The 20,512-nt window shown below is 36.7% G+C and overlaps 1 protein-coding gene across 1 annotated transcript in view; it reads left to right on the top strand.

Annotated features, from left to right (window-relative positions):
• The window catches only part of MMRN1 (multimerin 1), a 51,555-nt gene that overhangs the window by 23,950 nt on the left and 7,093 nt on the right, over nt 1-20,512 (top strand). Inside the window, exons 4-6 of the mRNA XM_053607613.1 lie at nt 1,348-1,452; nt 2,671-2,844; nt 6,426-8,417. Coding sequence (XP_053463588.1) covers nt 1,348-1,452; nt 2,671-2,844; nt 6,426-8,417 — 2,271 coding nt within the window. The remainder of the gene's footprint in view (nt 1-1,347; nt 1,453-2,670; nt 2,845-6,425; nt 8,418-20,512) is intronic.

The following is a 20,512-nucleotide window of genomic DNA, read 5'->3' on the forward strand; positions in this document are numbered from 1 at the left end:
TCTTGGACTCATTCACATGAGGCCTCAGCCTTATGAATGCCTGAGACCATAGCCACATGCCACCATGCCCAGTTTATAAGGATGTTATTTCTAGGATTTAGCAGAAGAGTATATCTTTCCCCCACTTTCTTCAGTCCACAAGCAGTTGTACTTTTCCCCAAGTTTTGATTGTTTTTGTCCACAACGTAAATAAAAAAATTACTCAGGACTTTTTATAATGCGGTGGAGGAAAAGAAATGAAAAAGAAACAGAATCAAAAAAAGAAATCTTGGACATGAATAGAAATTTAATTTAGCTCAATGTCCTGAAAAATAGAACAAAATTCAATAAAGACTAACAATAGAGACTAACCCAGACTTCACTGGACTATATTGTACTTTCTACGGAATAGAGAAGCTTCAGTATTATTGTCACAGCCACATATGCCTCAGGGACCATAATTAACATGTTCCAGAGCTAGAGTTTCATTGATTCATAATTTCCCATGGGAAGAAGCACAGCCAGACACCAAACACTTGTTTCTTCATGTCTGAAACGCAGGCTTCAATGGATAAATTTGTTCATTAGAAGTTTGTAAATTATAGACATAAATTATTCTATGTATTCAATATTTGAAAAAAAAAAACTTCCCTTTAAATTATTTTCCCCCATGAAAAACCATTTTGCCATTTAACATATTACTTGATTCATGGAAAATGGGAAGCCATTCTTTAACAGAGTAGATTTATTTTACATGAATTCTTATAGGTCTGAAGTTTTAGTCTTCCCCGGTCCATCTCCTTGAAATATGCCTGTAATAGTTGACCTTTACTTTTTAGTCCATTTAGAGACTATGTATTTTTTAAAAACGCATGAGCAACTCATTTTAGTGGCACAATTAATTAAATGGCTGTTTTTTGTTTTTTCAGTAAGAAATGTGTAGTTCTCTCTTATTTCCAAGTAGATTCTCAGTTGGAAATTGCCTCGTGAAATGATCAGCCTTGGTGGCAGTCCATTTACAAAGCCGCCATAGCTTTTAACACGGCAGATTTTAACTTCCTTTCAATTATGCAGGCAGTTTACATCCCCCAGTTTACACAGCTCCCTAAACTGCCATCCATTTTCACTTAAAGGAGACCTGAATAATTTTATTCTTTGCAGGCAGAATTAGAGGCCTGCACTTCCCACTCCAACTGGAGCAACACTGCCCTGCGGTTGGGGGCGGAGCAGCTTGCTCTGCAATCTTCCCAGACCATCATGCTTCAGCACCCCGGGAAATGAGTGTCAGCCATGTTACTGCTCAGGACTGGAAAAAACAAGGCAGTCGGAGCACTTAACTCTTTCCCTTCTCTTTCTACTTCCATCTAGGCCAGGAACAGCAGCAACTGATACACACCAACCAGGCTGAAAGTCACGCAGCTATTGGCAGAGGGTCAGCAGAGCAGCAGCGGCCACAAGACTGCAGTGACCCAGGTCATACATCATCATTACTATCATCTCTAACCCAATTATTATCAACTCTATTTATTACAATTTCCAAACGAGAAATCTCTTGGCTGTCAAATGTTTGATAGTGTCAAATTAGCATAACTCTCTATTCATTTCTACCATTGGTGGATGGTGGGAGAAATGGTGGGCGAGCAGTCTGCCCCCGGACTGAAAGGACCGTGTGTAATTACTGAAGCTCTGTCTGCAAACACAGAAGGAGAAGTAAAAATGCTGTGACACTAGATTGTTAGGAGATCACAGGTTTCCAAAAGAAAACGAAACTTTTTTCCTCCAAACAGGGTGATCACAAAAAAGTATTGACATGGAGGGAAAGACTCAATCATTTTAAGGGGCCTGAGAAGGCTCTTCCATTGCAGGGTGTCGGTCACTGGCTAAGGAGAGGAATCATGACTAGAACCAACAAGAACCTCCCATTGTTTCAAATATGTCACGTATTTTCTCATATTTCTGCTCATAAGTGCTTTTTCATTTCAATTAGACTTTAGCTCTTGGACATTTAAGGTTGGTTACTGCTACAAACATCCAGTCACTATGTTTGGCCTAGACCCAGTCGTAGCAAACAAGACACTCAGACTGAGGAATGTGACTTACAGGGGTAACATTCACCTGTACAAAGGCAGGTGAATATGCCTTGGAAATCATACTGTAATTTTTTCAAGAGATTGGTATTCCATATCTTTATAAAATACCATGAAATTCTTGAATTGTTGAAATGTATGTGTAAAGGGATAGAGAGCACAGTCGCTGTATAAAGTGATTATAACTCCATTCTGAGTCCTTATCTCTTATTAAAGAATACCCCAGTAAACAATAAAATTCTCAGAACAGTTACGACTAAATACATATGTGCATACACTCACATGTGTGTGCACAGCTGAGCATTTTTAATGTTGAGACATTGGTATTGGGAGCCAAAGATGAGCCATTAGCTGGGCAACCTTAAGCAAGTTATTCTGGTTTTCTGACTCTATGTTTCTTTATCTATTGAGAGTATAACAATAACTCTTTGATATTGACAAAAAAAACTCATAACATTCAGTTGCCATTTGCTAAGTGAGTGTGGTCTATTTTCAAATATATCATTGTAAAGATAGTTCACTTGAATTACCTTTAAACTCATGACATTTCAATGGTTTTAAAAATATTTTTAATGGTTCCAATATTCTTTTGTTCTACTTGTAGCAGTGATACAAAAAATGACTGACCAGATGAACTACCAGGCGACAAAACTGACCGTTCTGCAGAAGAAGATTGATAACATTTCCCTGGATGTAAATGATATAAGGAACACTTACACCTCCCTAGAAGGGAAAATTAGTGAAGATAAAGGCAGAGAATTTCAATCTTTTCTAAAAGGTAAAAATAAAATAAAATAAATTATTCATGCAGTTAAGACAAAAAAGCAAATGATTTATTTATCTTTCCTCACGTATCTTTGGGATCTTTGCTTTAGATTAGATGGTATGCCGTATTCTCCATTCATTGACTGAAGACTCCATCTGCTTGATTGACATTATGTATCTAGTTGTAGTACAACTTGTATTTACTTATAATTTAAATGAGCCATATTTAATTTTCTTCCCTTGTGGAATCCAGTTCCAGAACAAAGATGAGGTTAAGGGAACTACCATATGACCAGGAGACCCCACTGCTGGAGAATAGGGTGTATTGAAAAGATAATCTGCATTGCCATTTCATTGTAACATGATTCACAATAGCCACAATATGGAATCAGCCTAAGTGTCCATAATAGGTCAATGGATAAAGAAATTGTGGCACATATACACAGTGAGATAATATGTCGCTGCAAAAGCAAATGAATTCCTGCCACTGTACCAACATGGGTAGAACTAGAGAGCATTCTGTAGAGTGAAAGAAGCCAAGCAGGGACAGACAAATCTCTCCACTTGCATGTGGGAGCTAAATATTAAAAACAATTGACCTCACAGATACGGAGATTAGAATGATGGTTACCAGAGGCTGGAAAGTATAGTGGTGAGGGAGGGGAAGGTGGGCATGCAGAAAATGGGGGCAAAAATAATAGGTAGGTAGATAGAATGAAATCTGATAGCAGGACAAAGTGAGTGTAATCAAGAGTAAGTTAGGGTATGCCTTAAAATACCTAAAAGAGTGGAATTGGAATGTTCCCAACACAAAGAAATGATAATTCCTAAGATGATGGATATTCCAATGACACTGATTTGATTAATTCACATTGTATTAGCCCTATGGCATTCACCTCATGTACCCTATGAAGATATATACATATACCTATTCTGTGCCCATAATAATTCAAAAATTAAATAAATAAATAAAGTAAATTTTATAAAACAAAAAAGATGAAGTTAGGAGATGGGTTATCAAGGCAGCTGGATGAAAGATAGCCTCAGTACTATTAATGATGACACTGAGGATCAATCTGAAAGGCCTTGTTATCCTAATTCATAGCATAAAATCAATTAAATATGTCCCAAATATTCCAGTTATTACTATGAATAAAGGATCATAATTTTTTTCTTTTCTTTTTTTGTTTTTTTTTTGCAGTTTTTGGATGAGGCTGGGTTTGAACCCACCACCTCCAGTGTTTGGGGCCAGTGCCCTACTCTTTTGAGCCACAGGCACTGCCCAGGATTATAATTTCTTTATAGAAGTGACTAGGCTTTGCTTGACTTCCTTGCCCTTCAAGAAGGCTTAAAAGCAGGCTGGGTTCTTTCCTGGGGGCTCTACAGGACAATCCATTTCCTGCTAATTTGAGTTGTTGGCAGAATTCATTTTCTGCAGTTGCAGGACTGAGGCGGCTCTTTTCTTGCTATCTGTAAATCAAGACCCATTTCCAGCTTCTCGAGGCCACTGTCATTCTTGGCTCCTGGCTTTCTTCCCCACTGTCCAAAGCCAGCGACATCTCCCTGACCCCTGCTTCTGACTTCCCCTCCACTCGTAAGGACACATGTGATTAATCTGGGATAATATAGAAAAATCTCCCCATCTCAAGGTCCTTAACCTTAATCACATCTGCCAAGTTCCTTTTGCCACATACGGTAACATGTTGAACAGGTATTGGGAATTAGAACATGGATATTGTAGGGGTGTCTGCCACAGACATTTATGTAAGTGAGTAGTTGCTGTGATAGTGTTATGCTCAGGACAAACAATCCTTTGAGACCTGCAATGAATCCAGTCTGAGAGGACGAGGGAAGGCTTCTAGAAAGAGGAGCAGTCTTAGCGATGAGTGAAGAAGAGTCCAGAGGGGTCAACTAGACAAAGGCAAAGGGGGTTAGGTAGGGCCTGCATGTTCCCTGCAACTGATTTGGTTCTCCAGGAATCCCCCAATTCCTTGGGCCTATTATATGCTTCCACGTTTCAGGATTACTGGTCCCTTTTACTTTGGTATACTCCTTTAAAAAGCATCACTGTACAACCTCTTTTCTCTATTGTGGTTCTCAGAATAAAAACATAAATAGCTGGCGACGTGACATACCATCTACCAGCACAGATACCTGTGTAGCTCAACAGAAACCATGACCCATGTAAATAATTGTTGCTTTTCAGTCACTGAAAAAAAGACCCTGTCCTATATGTTTGGAATGGCCCAAACTTACCAGTTTCAGATATTAGCAAAAAACATTTTTTTTTTCTCTGAAATGAATCATGAAGAAGTCAAAGAAAAACAGTATATAGTTGACTATAACTGTCTGGATGAAATTTGTTCAGCAGAATTTGACCTGAGAGAATTAGGCCTATAATTTGCTTTTTTGTGACCTACTTACCTCCTAACAAAAATTCTGGCATTAACGCCAAGAGAAAACACACACTCGCAGAAGCAGCAAGAATAATGAAATTCCTTCCTTTATAGCAGGGATTAATTGTGTACTGAGCGCAATCATTAATTATGAGAACCAGAGGGTTTGTAGTTAGTGAATATTCTTATAAGAAACAGAAACTAAACCCACCTCCAAGGTTCTGTGCCGGCCTCATAGAGTCATAGCTTCCTTCCATAGTTTACATCTGAGGTATAAAACACCGCTTAATCTGCCAATAGCCACAGAAACTGTTGAAACTTAAATCTCTGAGCCACAGGCACCACCCTTTCATATTATTTTTAAATACTCATTTTCTATCCTAAATACGGTAGTTCTGAATAATTTGGTACCCTTTTTCTTTCTTTTTTTCTTTTTTTTAATACTACATTTTTAAGCCTACCCTAGCCATGACTTAAGATTAGTCTTTGCTTTGTAATACTGGAGGTACAAGTATGTGTATCATCAATGGCTAGTTTCCTTGTCTCTTTCTGCTAAAAATTAACATCATAATCAGGTGTGTCTTGAATTTATATTTTCATTTGAGGTTGAGTTAGTTTTGCACTCCTCAAACGACTGATTATTATTTTATTGTTATTGTAAACCATGTCTAAATCTTATGAATATTACTTCATTTTTCCCCATTTAAAAATCTCATTAAGGTTCTTTTTACAATTAATTAGCTTTTATGAGCTCAAAACATAAGCTCTGAAACCTAATTAGTACAAACCTAGTTATAAGCTAACATTAGGTATTATTTACTAAGGCACCAAGGCCAAGGTCATTTATTTTCATATGAGACTACGATAAGACCTGGAATCATTGCACATGAGGCTCTATAACTAACGTCAGTTAATTCCTTCATATCTCACGTCCACAGAGCCTTACTTTCATCGTGCTATTATATTCTACTAAAGTCCACAAGTGACTTTTCCTCTCAAACTTCTTATTTAAGGAATGACTCATCATTCATAAATTGCAGCAATTTTTAAAAGATTCCTAAGTAAATATATTCAATTAGTACTTTCATTATTCTATGCTCTTAGTGTTTAGACTCAATTTCTTTTTTATCTTTTCAGGGATGTCTAAAGCCTTATTTAAAAGCCGGTATCACTGATTATTAATTGTTTTTTTCTCTAGGTCTAAAATCCAAAAGCATTAATGAGCTGGTGAAGGACATAGTAAGAGAACAATTTAAAATATTTCAAACTGACATGCAAGAGACAGTAGCACAGCTCTTCAAGACTGTGTCACGTCTATCGCAGGACCTCGAGAACACCAGGCAAATAATTCAAACAGTCAATGAATCCGTGGTTTCAATAGCAATCCAGCAAAAGTCCGTCTTAATGCAAGGAAAGAGGCCCACTTTGACTGATATAGTAGATCTAAGGAATCACATCGTGAATATAAGGCAAGACATGACTGCAACGTGTGAGAAACCGGTGAAAGAACTGGAGGAAAAGCAGTCTCATTTAGAAAGTGCTTTACAACAGGAACGCACAAGAAACCTTCTGTATTACGAATCCTTCAATAGAACTCTTTCTAAAATGAAGGAAGTACACAAGCAGCTTTTATCAACCGAAAAAGTATCAGGGCAAAAGAATGTTTCGGCCGTCCAGTCATCTACCGATAACGTCACGGAGTACCTGTCCACTCTCCAGGAGAATATGAAGGCGCAGGGTGTGATGCTGCTGCAGGTGATTGATGATTTGCACATCCAAGACAGCAAGATCAACAATCTCACCATGGCTTTGGACATGGAGAAAGCCTCGGTCAGGGATGAATGTGAAGCCATGCTATCCAAGTGCAGAAATGATTTCAAATTTCAACTCAAGGACACAGAAGAGAATGTGCATGTGTTAAATCAGACACTAGCTGAGATTCTCTTTCCAATGGACAATAAGATGGATAAAATGAGTGAGCAACTAAATGATTTGACTTATGATATGGAGATTCTTCAGCCCTTGCTGGAGCAGGGAGCAGCATCCTTGAGACAGATAACAACACATGGACAATCAAAGGAAGAAGCAGTCACAAGGAAAAAGTTGGAAACTCTGGCCATTGCTGTCAGTAGTCTAAATTTGCTTATTAAAGAACTTACGAAAAGACACAACTTACTTAGAAATGAAGTTCAGAGTCATGGTGATAGCTTAGAAAGACGTATCAAGGAGAATGCCTTAGAAATGGAAGATGGCCTTAATAAGACAATGACAATTATAAATAATGCTATTGATTTCATTCAAGATAACTATGTGCTAAAAGAGACTATAAATTCTATTAAGTATACTCCCGAAGCCCATCAAAAATGTACCACAGATATGGAAACTATTTTGACATTTATTTCTCAATTCCAGCGTTTGAACGATTCTATTCAGATTTTAGTCAATGATAATCAGAGATATGACTTTGTTTTGCAAGTTGCCAAGGCTCTGGCAGATATTCCTAAAGATAAGAAACTGAGTCAGACCAGCTTTCAAAAGATTTATGAAACGTTCAATGAAACCACTTCTCAAGTGAGAAAATACCAGCAAAATATGAGTCGTTTGGAAGAACAGTTACTCTTAGCCAGTGAGATTTCTAAAAAGTTTGAGACTCGGTTGCAAGGCATTGAGTCTAAAGTGACCCAGACACTCATACCTTATTATATTTCACTTAAAAAAGATAATGCTGCTACAAATGAGAGAAATCAGGCTCTTCAACTGCAGGTGTTAAATTCCAGATTTAAGGCATTGGAAGCAAAATCCATCTATCTTTCAATTAACTTCTCTTTGCTTAACAAAACTCTCTATGAAGTTTTAAGAACATGTCACAATGCTTCTACAAGTGTTTCAGAACTGAATGCTACCATACCTAAGTGGGTAAAGGGTTCCTTGCTAGATATTCAGCTTCTTCAGAAAGGGCTGACAGAAGTTGTGGAACCAATCATTGAAATAAAAACTCAAGCTGTCCTATCTAATTTAACCTGGTATATAGACCAATCGTTATCTGGTTACCTGGCAAATGTTGTCAAGTCTCAGAAGCAAGTAAAATCATTGCTCAAGAAACCTAATACACTCAAGAAACCAATAGTGAATGTCACCACCATTCTGGTAGGCCGAACTCAAAGGAACACAGACAATATTATATATCCTGGTAAGCTGTCACTGAAAAATAACTTTTACTCGCTCTGTACTTAAACAATATTTAGTAAATCTGTACAATTTAGCAAGACTAAGAAATATAAAAGGTGCATCTGTGAATTTGGGAAGAGAGTCAAGTAATGCAAAGATCATTGAAACATTTGAATCTGATTCTAACTTCTGGACATTCAGGTATCAATCCAAAACAAGCATGTCTGGTATAAATATTTGGCTATATATATATATATTTTTTTAACATTTTATGACTAGACCTCTATAAAACAATCAAGTTTAATCCTGTGAAACAATTTTTTTGCATAAGTTATTAAAGAAAATTATTTGACAGTGAGATCCTTGACAAATAGGACCACATGCATTGATTTTGGCGTGTTGGCACAATGTCTGGTGTGCACTCAGAGCTCAGTAGATGTCTGTTGAATGACTCTCTGACAATGCATGTCCAGGAATTAGATTTAAGTAGATCACAGAAGGCCATGAATGCTACGTTAAGGCACTTAGAAACAATTTTATAAAGAATGGGATGTCTGTGAAAATTTGTAGCACTGGGTTGGTTGTGGTAAGAACTCAGGCTCAGAAGCGTGAAGCTGGCAGTAGTGTGTGGCAGGATTGCAGAAAATGATATTAGGATGCCGATTAGAACATTATTGAATGAATGTTGGCAAGAACAGTAAGAGTAAGGTCTTCTTAGGAAGAGAGATTTGAAACAGCAGAGAGATGCAGAAATGGGAAGGAATAATCAACAGAAACAGAGGAGCAGTGGAAAGAGCAACGATCTAAGGAACGTCAACTTTTGTTACCACTCCTAGATGTGTTAGTAAGTTTTTGTATTGTTTAGTAGCCTTAGGTGAAAGTTCACCTCTTTGGGTCTCCATTTCTTTCTTTTAAGTGATGAGATTGTAGTAGATAATTTGCTGGGGTCATTGGTAGAAATATGATACCGACTGCATCATTGTAAAAACGTGAGCTGTTCACAGCCTGAATGTGTGGCACTGGGAAGAGAGAGCTAGAATGTGTATTCCAGATGACCTCGTATTCTGAGGTTTTCAACGTGAGGAATAAGCGTGAAATGGCACCATTCCCAGATGTAGACAACAGAGGAGGAGCACACATTTGGGAGGAAAGATAAATTCAGTGTGCTACATTTACACTGCTTAGAGGTGCCCCTGTATGAAAGAAAGGTTTTATGAATGTGTCAGGCATATGAGTTACATTGAAAAATATTTTCACAATGGAGAATAGCTACTGATTCTTACTCAAACAATTTAATTTCTTTTTCTCCTACGGGTCCCTGTTAAATTAGATGCCTATTTTTATAAATTTTGTTATCTTATTATTTTTTAATTATAAGAGGATGATTATTATCCTAGCAATAATATGACTCCTTATATTTCATCTCTGAGTGTTTTAATAATATTAAAAATCACAGAATAATAGAGTTGAATTCCCCCCCCAGTATTTACGTGAGTATGTTTGTTTATGATTCCTCCAAATCGGTCTGACCTAAGATGACTAATTTTACCTGTGTGGAAATACAGAACAAACTATTTGCACTTATATATTTCCCAGAGAAAGGTAGTATCTCAATGCAAGATGTTCTTATAACAATTTTAAGAAAAATAATATGTTCTTTTTCCATACTATTTCAATTCTTGATCTTTATATAAAGTTTAATCCTTGAACTTCAACATGAGATTCACTTCAGCTCTCCTTTGTGTGTGCATATATACCGAATGCATTGTCATTTTTCTTTCTGAATCAAAAAAATATTTATAACACATGTATCTATTTGGGGGAGTATAAAATTTAAATAGCTTCAAAACTAATTGAGGTAAAAAAAAATTCATAGCACCTAAGAACATATAAGATTTTACAGCATAAAGAATATTTACTAGGACCTTATAAAAATTGTATTTAGATATTTCTTGTAATTGACCCAATATTGTATTTAATGGACTAAGCATAGGAAAGGTCTCAATTATGATTCTCTTTTTTATAGCAATTTTTAAAGCAATTTTGATAAAATTGCTTGATATTTCTTTATGGTGAGTAGAATTTTTATATGTTTCTCTACCAAAATTAATAATTACTTAAAAGTTATTTATTATGTTCAGTAAAGATACCGATAACAATGTCTAGACATTATATATATGTTGACCTAATTCTGTGTACAAGGTAGATATCATTCTATGCACGTCCCAGCAACACGTGTGGGGGCCCTTTTAACTGGGTCATGGGTGTGCATGCCCATTAACCTGGTCCTGCTTCTGTGGGCCATAAAGCTAGTGGCATTCATTGGGGAACTGAACAGGTAAGGTCCCTGCAAGGTGATGAATCTAGTAAACTTAGGCTAAGTTCTCCTGTAAGAATAACACAATCGCAGAGTAAACTATTTCTTTTGGTACCCTGTTTTATGCCAGGGGTGGGACACACTGGCACCTTGCCTAAGTTTAACTGTTTCTTTTGATAATATATGATAAATACCATAAAACCACATTGCTCTCTTTCACAACTAAACAGGGTGATAATTTGTCATCATCTTAGGAATCTCACAGTCTTCTTATACAGATTGTAGCTATTCTCATTTCAAAATCAGTGCAGTTTGTACAAAGAAAAATGATGTAAACATTGTTTTAAATCTTGATTTGAATGATCAATAACTTTGAAGCCTGATAATACTAATCCCATAATACTATGATATTACAGGCTACTTACTATCATTTATTATGTCCCAGATACTATACAAACCATACAATATTCATTACTTCATTTAACAACAGCTATGAGGTATTATTATTCTTGTTTTGAAGATGAGTAAAATAATCTTCAGAGACATTAGTTAAAGGACCCAGCCTGAGATCATTAGTGAAGGGATAGAACCTAGCTCCTGGTTGACTGCACTCCGGGTTCCGTTCTCAGCCACTATCCTCAGAGAGATTGTCAAAAATGTTCTTATGCCTTTCTCTTCTTTCTGTTAGTGTTCCGTGTCTCACATGTTCCTCAGAGTCTGGCCACATCTGAATATTCCATATGGCCGGAGTTGATATTCCTAGAAGTTTCCTTTCTTGAAGATCCAAATACTGACAACTTGTTTCTGCACTAAGAGAAACTCAAGGTGCTACTTTCCAGGCTGGCGTTCCTGTGTGTGGTCAGTGGGTAGTTCTGGAAAGTCACAGTCACTTCCTTTGACTAAAGTAGAAGGATGGCAAAATTTAGAGCATTCACCTTGTCACTTCGTTTGGGGCCATTTAATTATGCTAATTCTGATTCCTAGTAGACCATTGCTGATAAGCTATTCTGGTTCAATTGCCAAATATTTGATTTGTCTCTAAACAATATTCTAATAGACACCAAGAGGTTTTTATTTCATCTTGAAGATTTGTTTGTACAGCAATTGGCAGGCTTCTCCCTGCAGGGAGAGCTTGGCTGCCTGCCCTTCCCAGAGCAGCTGAATCCTGCCTCAACAATGTCGGCAGCCCCACGACTGAGCATGCGCGCCTCCTGCTCCTGAAACCAATGACTTTATTTCAGCCATTTCCCTAATCTTCATCAATTTAGCTTTCCTTAATAAACCTCTTATATTTATAATTAATTACATACTCCTAGGAAAGATTACATTCTATTAAACATTTGGTAGTGTACCAAACACTTTTTAAAAATTATCACTGTTGCGAATATAAGCAACTTAAAGGAGAAAGATAAGGGCCTAGTGAATATTTAACTGCTTTATAGCACATTTAAGTCATTTCTAAATTTTATGGCTTTTCTTAGAGGCAATTGTGATGACTAACGAGCACCGAATTTGGAATCACAAGCCAATGTTTTTACTTGCAATAAGGTATTTATTTTTCCAAACATTTCTTTCTTTCCTCATTTATGAACTCAGAATAACCTACACACCTTATAAGTTTATTTTGAAGATCAAAGAAATAATCTACACATAGTATATTATTAAGTTAGTTATGACGATATGATACAATTTCCTTAGCTATATTCAATATTTATATTTTTATTTTCTTAATATTTTCACTCAGTATTTGATTTATAATTATTTCCATGTATCAACGTAATTTCTAAACTTGTGGCATTTCGTCGTCTCTTATCTTTACTTGTATGATTTGCCTTGTTTTAAATACAGCAGACGATTGTAACTTCATTTATGCTTATCAGAATGATAAATCAAAAATAGGTACAAAGCATAAATATTTAACTGTATAAAAACATATGCATTCATAAGCACTGAAAAAATTTGCAAAACCATTTAAGAACACGGTTTTCTCTAAGATGTTTTCTATTATTGATGTGATTATCCATATTATGTAAAATAACATTTTCAAATAAACTTAAAATAACTAACAAATTGTCCTCTGTACAAAATGAATGAATAGAAGCCAATTAAATTTTAAAGGCTATCTGCTTTAGTGTAGAGTTTATGCTCAATGTTAGAAGGTTCCCCAAGACAAGCAAACATTTGGTGATTCAACAGAAGCAGGCATAGGACTTGGGATGCAGTTGCTTTGTGCTAAGTTTTATTATGGTAAAAAGATGGACAGTACAGTCAGCCTGGGAAAAAGATACACACAGAATCTGAAGAAATCCACGCTCAGGATCTTAATGCTGCCTTCCTCCCATGAAGGACAACATTTCTGTGTGCCTTTTTGCCAGCCACAAAAAAAAAAAAAAAAATTTAGTGCCATGTGTAGTAATTCTGCCCAGAGAGGCCCACCAGATACTTGGCACCCAAGGGTTTTACTGGGGCTGGTCACATAGGCACCTGCTACCCAACCAGTATGAGAACTCCAGACTCACAGAAGAAAACCAGATGTTCAGCATAAACTATATTGTTTGCACAGAGTCAAGGTGAGTAATACTTACTAATTAGGAAATGGAGAGAAGTCAAGTTCCCAGATGTCAGTCAGGGGCATAACCTTCCAAGCAAGCCTTTCTAAAGATAGCAGTCTCAGGCCTGCTGATTCACTCTCGCAGGACCTTAAAGATGTTCCTCATGTCAGAGCTGACTGGCAGACCTGTCTACTGGGGATGGCTTCCCCAGTTTGTGTCAATGAAACATACCAGGGTTGAAGAGAATATTAAATGAGCTACTTTCTGCTCATGGCTCTCTGGGAGAAGAAAAGACTTCCCCAGATTTCTGTATGATTCCCCTTTATGTGGAAGGATGGTGACAGCTGAAAAGATGATGCTGACAAGAGTGACAACCCTTTTACAAGAAAGTAACCAGGATATCCTGGTTAACAGGTGAACGGTCAGAAACCCAGGCATTTAATGATCACGTTTTCTGAACCAAAATTCTAACAGTTGGTATGATGTTAAAAATGCCGTGGGACAGAATACAGGTTCCATTTACGTAGTTACTGAATATTCTGGGGTTCTTTCCCAAGCAAGAATCACAGGCACTATTTCCCAACAGTGGGCTGTATCTTTGACACCTAAGATTTGAAACCAAATTTGGTCATTAATTGGTCTGTACACTAAATACAAGAAATATATGGCTTTGTGCCAGTCATTAATTATAACATTAATTCAAAATTATACTCAATAATTGTGTCATATTGTTTACCAAACATGAAAAACAAAGTGAAGGAATTATTAAATCACATACTATGAATTTGTTGTACAGTAATCTACGTAAACATAATACCTTTCATCCAGACTAAAATTGCAGCATAAAAATAAGAGCTATTCCATGTGCGAACTGCATATGGAGTTTGAAAAACATACTGTTAAATTTTCAATTGCCAATCCTATTATACACAGCTTAAAATTGGCTCTAAAAGGAAACAATGAGTACTTTATCACATAAACAATTTGAACTTTTTGAAGCTGGTTTTGTTGAATGTCATCACTTTAGGGGAAAATATCATATGATATTTTATTTGTATCATTATTAATAAATTGAAACTCAAGGCTCTTTATCCTACAGACAAATCATCAACAAAATCATTACTCAGTGTTTGGAAAACTAAAGAATCAATGACAGAAAGTTGCTGCATGTTGTTGTGCCAAAATGATCAAGGAACCAAAATACGTACCTGCTTTTTACAAAAAAGTAAACCATGTTTGATCGGTAATCGACCCTCCTTTAAGAATTTCTTTTTAAGCTTTATAATCTTAAGCAAGGGTTAAAATTTGAAACGAGAATGGAGATTTATATTTGAGAGGCATCAACGTAAAGATGGTGTTTTAGGTGAGGGTGGGCGAGAAAAGCCAGGGGAATAGGCAGCCAACAAGAGGCCCAGAAATAGGAGCAGAGTCAGAAGAACATTAACCCAAGTTCAAGAAGGAGAGAAGGACGAGCAGAGAGAGAGAGAGAAAGAGAGAGGTCAGGAGAGACTATTGACAAAAAAAAAAAACAAAGAGAGAGGAAGCTGAACACATCATACGTGGATGTTAGCATACAATTGTATTTACAGACCTACCAAAGTAAATCAGAATTTATAAAAAGCACTCAATATCTCAAATAATTATCCAAATAATAATAAGGAAATATCAGTACTACCTTTCAAATGTACTTTCCAGACTACCACTTTATGGTTAACTAAGATATTATTGTTTGTACAAAGTCATGTGTACATTTATTTAATCGTTTATTATAAACTAAGAAATTTGCTTGGAAATGACAAAGTGCAAATGTATCTCAAAAAGATCATTGTAAAATACTTTTTTAGCTTAAAGAAACAATGAAAGGTGCAAGATAGTTTTGTTTTTTATTGTTTGGGATTCCTTGAGGGGACAAAGAATTGGGTAACACTGACGGCATTTGTTAGGGAAAGTCCCTCTTATAATTGTGTCCCGACCCCAGAGGTGTGCCGCACACCATGCCCCCTCCAATCTCCCCCTCCTTCCTTCTCCCTGCTCCCTCATTGCCCTGCCCACCACCTTGAATTGATTTGCGTTTTTCTCTTACGAGGTTATGTATTAGATCGTCTACTGGCTTCATAATAGAATTGAGTACATTGGATTCTTGCTTCTCCATTCTTGTGATACTTTACTAAGAAGAATGTTTTCCAACTCAATCCAGGTTAATACAAAAGGTGTAAAGTCTCCATATTTTTTTGAATAGTATTCCATGGTATACATATACCCCAGCTTATTAATCCCTTCCTCGGTTGGGGGGCATTTAGATCATTTCCACATTTTGGCAAATGTAAATTTAGCTGTGATAAACAGTGTAGTGTAAATTTAGCTGTGATAAACAGTGTAGCTTATGATAAAATGATTTTTTTTCTTCAAGGTAGATGCCCAGTAATGGGATTGCAGGATCAAATGGGAGGTCTAATTTGCATTCTGTGAGGATTCTCCGTATTTCCTCCCAAAAAGGTCGTATTAGTTTGCAGTGCCACCAGCAGTGTGAAAGCGTTCCCTTCTCACCACATCCACACCAGCGTCTGCAGCTTTGGGACTTTCTGATGTGGGCCATTCTCACTGGGGTTACATGATATCTCAGGTGGTTTTTATTTGCATTTCTCTGACAATCAGGGACGACGAGCATTTTTTCAAATGTTTGTTAGCCATTTTATCTCCTCAGTTCAATGTATTCCTAAGTTTAATTTTTTTCTCATTGTTACTGTAAATGGAATTGAGTTAGTGATTTGGTTTTTCTCTTGGTTATTATTGGTGTTTAGAAATGTTCCTGATTTCTATACACTGATTGTGTAACCTGAAAATCTTCTGAATTTATTTATCAAGTCTAGGAGCCTTTGGAGATACTTTAGTGTTTTCTAGCTATAGGATCACATCATTAGCAAACAGAGGTAATTTGATTTCCTGTTTTCCAATTTGGATGCTTTTTATGTGTTTTCTTGTCTAATTGCTCTAGGACTTTCAGTGCTATGTTGAATAGGAGTGGTGAGAGTGGGTATTCTTGTCTTTTCCCATTCTTACAAGGAGTGCATTTAACTTTTCCTTGTTTAGTATGATGTTGGCTGTGGGTTTGTTCTATATTGTTTTATTATTCTGAGGTATGTTCCCTCTAGCCTAGTTTGTTGAGGATTTTCATTATAAAGCAGTGCTATTTATAAAATATTGTTTCTGCATTTACTGAGATGGTCATATGGTTTTCGTTGTTTATATGGTGAACTACATTTGTCGATTTGCATATGTTGTAACCTTGTATCACTGGAATAAAACCCACTTGATCATGTGTATTATCTTTTCAATAAGATGTGGGATACACTTTGCTAATTATTTTATTGATGATTCTTGCATCAATTCTTGTCCCCCCTTGCTAGAGACATTAGCTTTTAGTTTCCCTTTGAGGTGTTTTTGCCTGACTTTGGTAGTAGGGTAATAGTAGCTTTGCAGGATTCCCTCCTCCTCAATTTCTTCAGTTTCAACAGAATTAGAACCAATTCTTCTTTTTTTCTGCTAGCTTTGGGTTTGGTTTGTTCCTTGTTTTTCCACTTCCTTGAGATGGGACAATGTGATCTTTCTGTCTTTTGGATATAGGCATTTAACACTATCAGCTTCCCTCTTGGCACTATTTTTACTGTATCCCAGAGGTTTTAATGTGGTGTACATTTATTTTCATCAGTTTTAAGACATTTTTAAATTTCCATCTTGATTCTATCATTGACCCAAAGCCAATATAGCAGATTAATTTCCATGTATTTGTGTAATTTTGAGAGTTCTTCTTGGAATTGATTTCCAATTTTATTACACTGTGATCTGAGAAGATACTTGTTATGATTTTTATTTTTTATTAATTTAATTGAGACATGTTTTATCAACTAACAGATGGTCTATTTTGCAGAATGTTCCATGAACTGATGAGAATAATATAGATTAGAATGTTCTGGAAATATCTGTTAGGTTCATTTGGCCTAGACTTCAATTTCAGTTCATTGTTTCTTTGCTGACTTTGTACATTTATGATCCGTCTCATACTGTCAGTGGAGCGTTGAAATCCCCTACTATTTTTATATTGCTATCTGTTTTTTCTTAGTGTAATAACATTTGCTTTATGATTTTGCGCACTTCAGTTTGGGGTGCATATATGTTTAGGACTGTTATATCTTCTTGTTAAATTTATTCCTTTATCACTATATTACATAATTGCCTTCTTGGTCTTTTTTTACTATTGCTGATTTAAGTTATGTTTTATCTGGCATAAGTATAGCTACCCTTGCTCAATTTTGGTTTCAATTTGTAGGAAATATCTTTTTCTATCCCTTCACTGTGAGTATATACATGTCACTACCAGTTAGTTAAGTTTCTTGTAAGCATCATATAGTTAATTCTGTTTTTTATCTATCCCACTAATCTATATTTTTTAAGTGGGGCATATAGTTCATTTATGTTCAAGGTCAATACTGATATGTGAGGATTTATTTCCACCATAATGTTAATAATTGTTACCTAGTTGCTTTGTAGTATCAATTGTGTACTTGCTTTGTAAGACTTGGGAGTTTTATACTTTTGTGTGTTTTATGATGGCAAATTTCAACCTTTTATTTCCATATTTAGGGATCTAAAGGATTTCTTGTAAGTCTGGTCTAGTAGTGATGAATTTCCTTAGCCTTTGCTTGTCTGGGAAACACTTTATTTCTTTTTCATTTATGAAGCTTAGTTTAGCAAGAGACAAACTTTTTCGATTGACAGGTTTTTATGTTTGTTTAAAAAGACTGAAAATTGGAGCCCAATCACTTCTGGCTTATAAAGTTTCTGCTGGAAAGTCTGCTTTTAGTCTGATGGGATTTCCTTTATAGGTAATCAGTTGCTTCTTTCTTGGTATTCTTAGGATTTTTTTCTTTCATGTTGAATTTAGATAGTCTGATGATTTTATTTCCTTAATAAATTTCATCTTTTTTTTTTTTTTTTTGAAACAAAGTTTCACTCTGTTGCCATTGCTCACAGCAACCTTAAAATTCTGGGCTCAAGGGATCCTCTTGCGTCAACTTCCTAAGTAGCTGGGACTACAGGCACCTGCCACAAGACCTGGCTAGTTTTCCTATTTTTAGTAGAGATGGGGGTCTTACTGTTGCTCAGGCTGGTCTTGAATTCTTGAGCTCAAGCTATCTACCTGCTTTGGCCTCTCAGAGTGGAGACATGAACCACTGTGCCCTGCAATGAATTCATCTTGTAATGTGTCTCCTAGGGATTCTCTGTACTTCTTTTATCTGGATGTCTAAATTTCTAGCCAGACTAGGGAAGTCCTCCTTAAGTATTCACTCAAATAAGTTTTCCAAACGGTTTGTTTTTCTCCTTCTCCCTGGTGAATACCCATGACTCATAGGTTTAAAAAATTTCACAAATCTCATATTTCTGGAAGTCTTTGTTCATTTTTCAAATTTATTTTTTTCTTTATTTTTGTCTGTCTGGGTTAATTCAAAAGACCTGTCTTCAGGCTCTGAAATTCTTTCTTCTGTTTGGCTTAGTCTATTGTTAACACTTTTTTAACTTCGTTTTGTAATTCATTCAATGAATTTTTCATTTCCAGAAGTTCTGTTTGCTTGTTCTTTTAAATGTCTCATTAGTAATTCTTTTACTTATATTCTGAATTTGGTTTCTGGTTCTTTGTGTTGATTTTAAGTGTTTTCTGGGATTTCATAATTTTTAGATTAGTTAAGATCCATTGATAGAGCTGATACGATCCATTGGGGATGATTTAACACCTGTATATTTTATACTACCAGAATCGTTACATTGTTTTTCTTATTTGAAGAAGCTGTCAATTCTTATTTTTGAAGTCACTTCCATTTGGATGGTGATTGTTCTCCCTCCTTGAGGGAGTGACTGTAATGTATGTTGTGTATGATCCCTTGGCTTTGATTCTGAGGGCCAACACACACCTATGAGTTCCTTGGCTATAGAAAGACGCTGTGCGGTGGCTTTCTCAATGCTTGTTGCAGTAGTGATATGCTAGGTATATAAGCTGGCTTACTGCCTTCCACAGGACTGGACTTACAGAGATCTTGGGAACCCCAATGTCATTCATTCCCCAATGCTATATTCTTCTGTCAGCAGGTTTTTTATTGAATTGTGCAGTTCAACTTCCAGGCCAGTAGATGGCACTTATGAGTAAGAGCCAGCTGCAGCAGAAGCATATGGGTACTGCCTTTGATCTTCCTTTACCAGGAGGTGCTCTCTGTTGTTTCAGGCAATGGGCTGGTCTGTGGAATGCCTGGTGCTCTGAGTTCCCTGCTCAGTTGTAGATGGGGTCAAAGCTGGTCTGGTCTGGATTGCCAACCTTATCCACAGATACTCTAATGACAGGAATGTTGGGGAGGTCCTCGTGATTTGCATCTGAGGTCTCCACAGTGAGAGAGGGGACTGTATCAGCTCCATGTCTTGGGCTGGCAGGAACATGACGTTTGCCTATTATAGCCCTGTTTGGGGGTTCAAGACTCTACTTGCAGTCAGACACTCTCCTCTGTCTTTAGTCCACATTGTTACTGAGAGCCATGGAAAATGCCTGCCTACTGGCTCTCCACTGAAATGGTTTAGGGGTGGAATCTCTTCCCTCAGCCCAAAACAGACAACCTTTTGGCTCTTCTCTGAAGGAACCTGGCATTCTAGCAGGTGCAGGTTGGTACCACCTGTGGTAGTGCTGGCAGGTTGGTTCTCCCAACCTCAGACCTTGGGGCAGTGTTCAGATGCCAGTGGTAGTGAACTAGGTTAAGCAATCCCAAGTCTCCAGTGCCCTGGATGATATGCTCAAGTCCTGGGAGGATAGGACTAGGACCAGCCCAATGGACTGTCCTCTGAACCACTGGGTTCACACTCTGGTTGTGATAGGGTGAGGCAGGTTGTCCCCAGGCACTGACAACCAGTGATCTGTTTTCTTCCCATAATTTATCTTTTCCATAATTGCTAATAAATAAATAAAAATAAAATAAAATAGGTGCAGGCTTTGAGTCTGGCCTCTTTCACTTAGTATAATATATTTGAGATTTATCTGTGTTGTTACATGTGCTCCTTATTATTACTGAGTAGTTGTCCAGCATGTGGTTGTACTAGTTTGTTTTATTTGTTGAGCTTTGTTTTAGCTTTGTGTTTTTGAGTGTATGTATTTTTGTATCTCTTGAACAAATATACAGAGTAGGATAGTTTGGTTATAAGATAAATGTATTT

This window comes from Nycticebus coucang, chromosome 1, assembly GCF_027406575.1.
Source record: "Nycticebus coucang isolate mNycCou1 chromosome 1, mNycCou1.pri, whole genome shotgun sequence".
NCBI classification, from domain to species: Eukaryota; Metazoa; Chordata; class Mammalia; order Primates; family Lorisidae; genus Nycticebus; species Nycticebus coucang.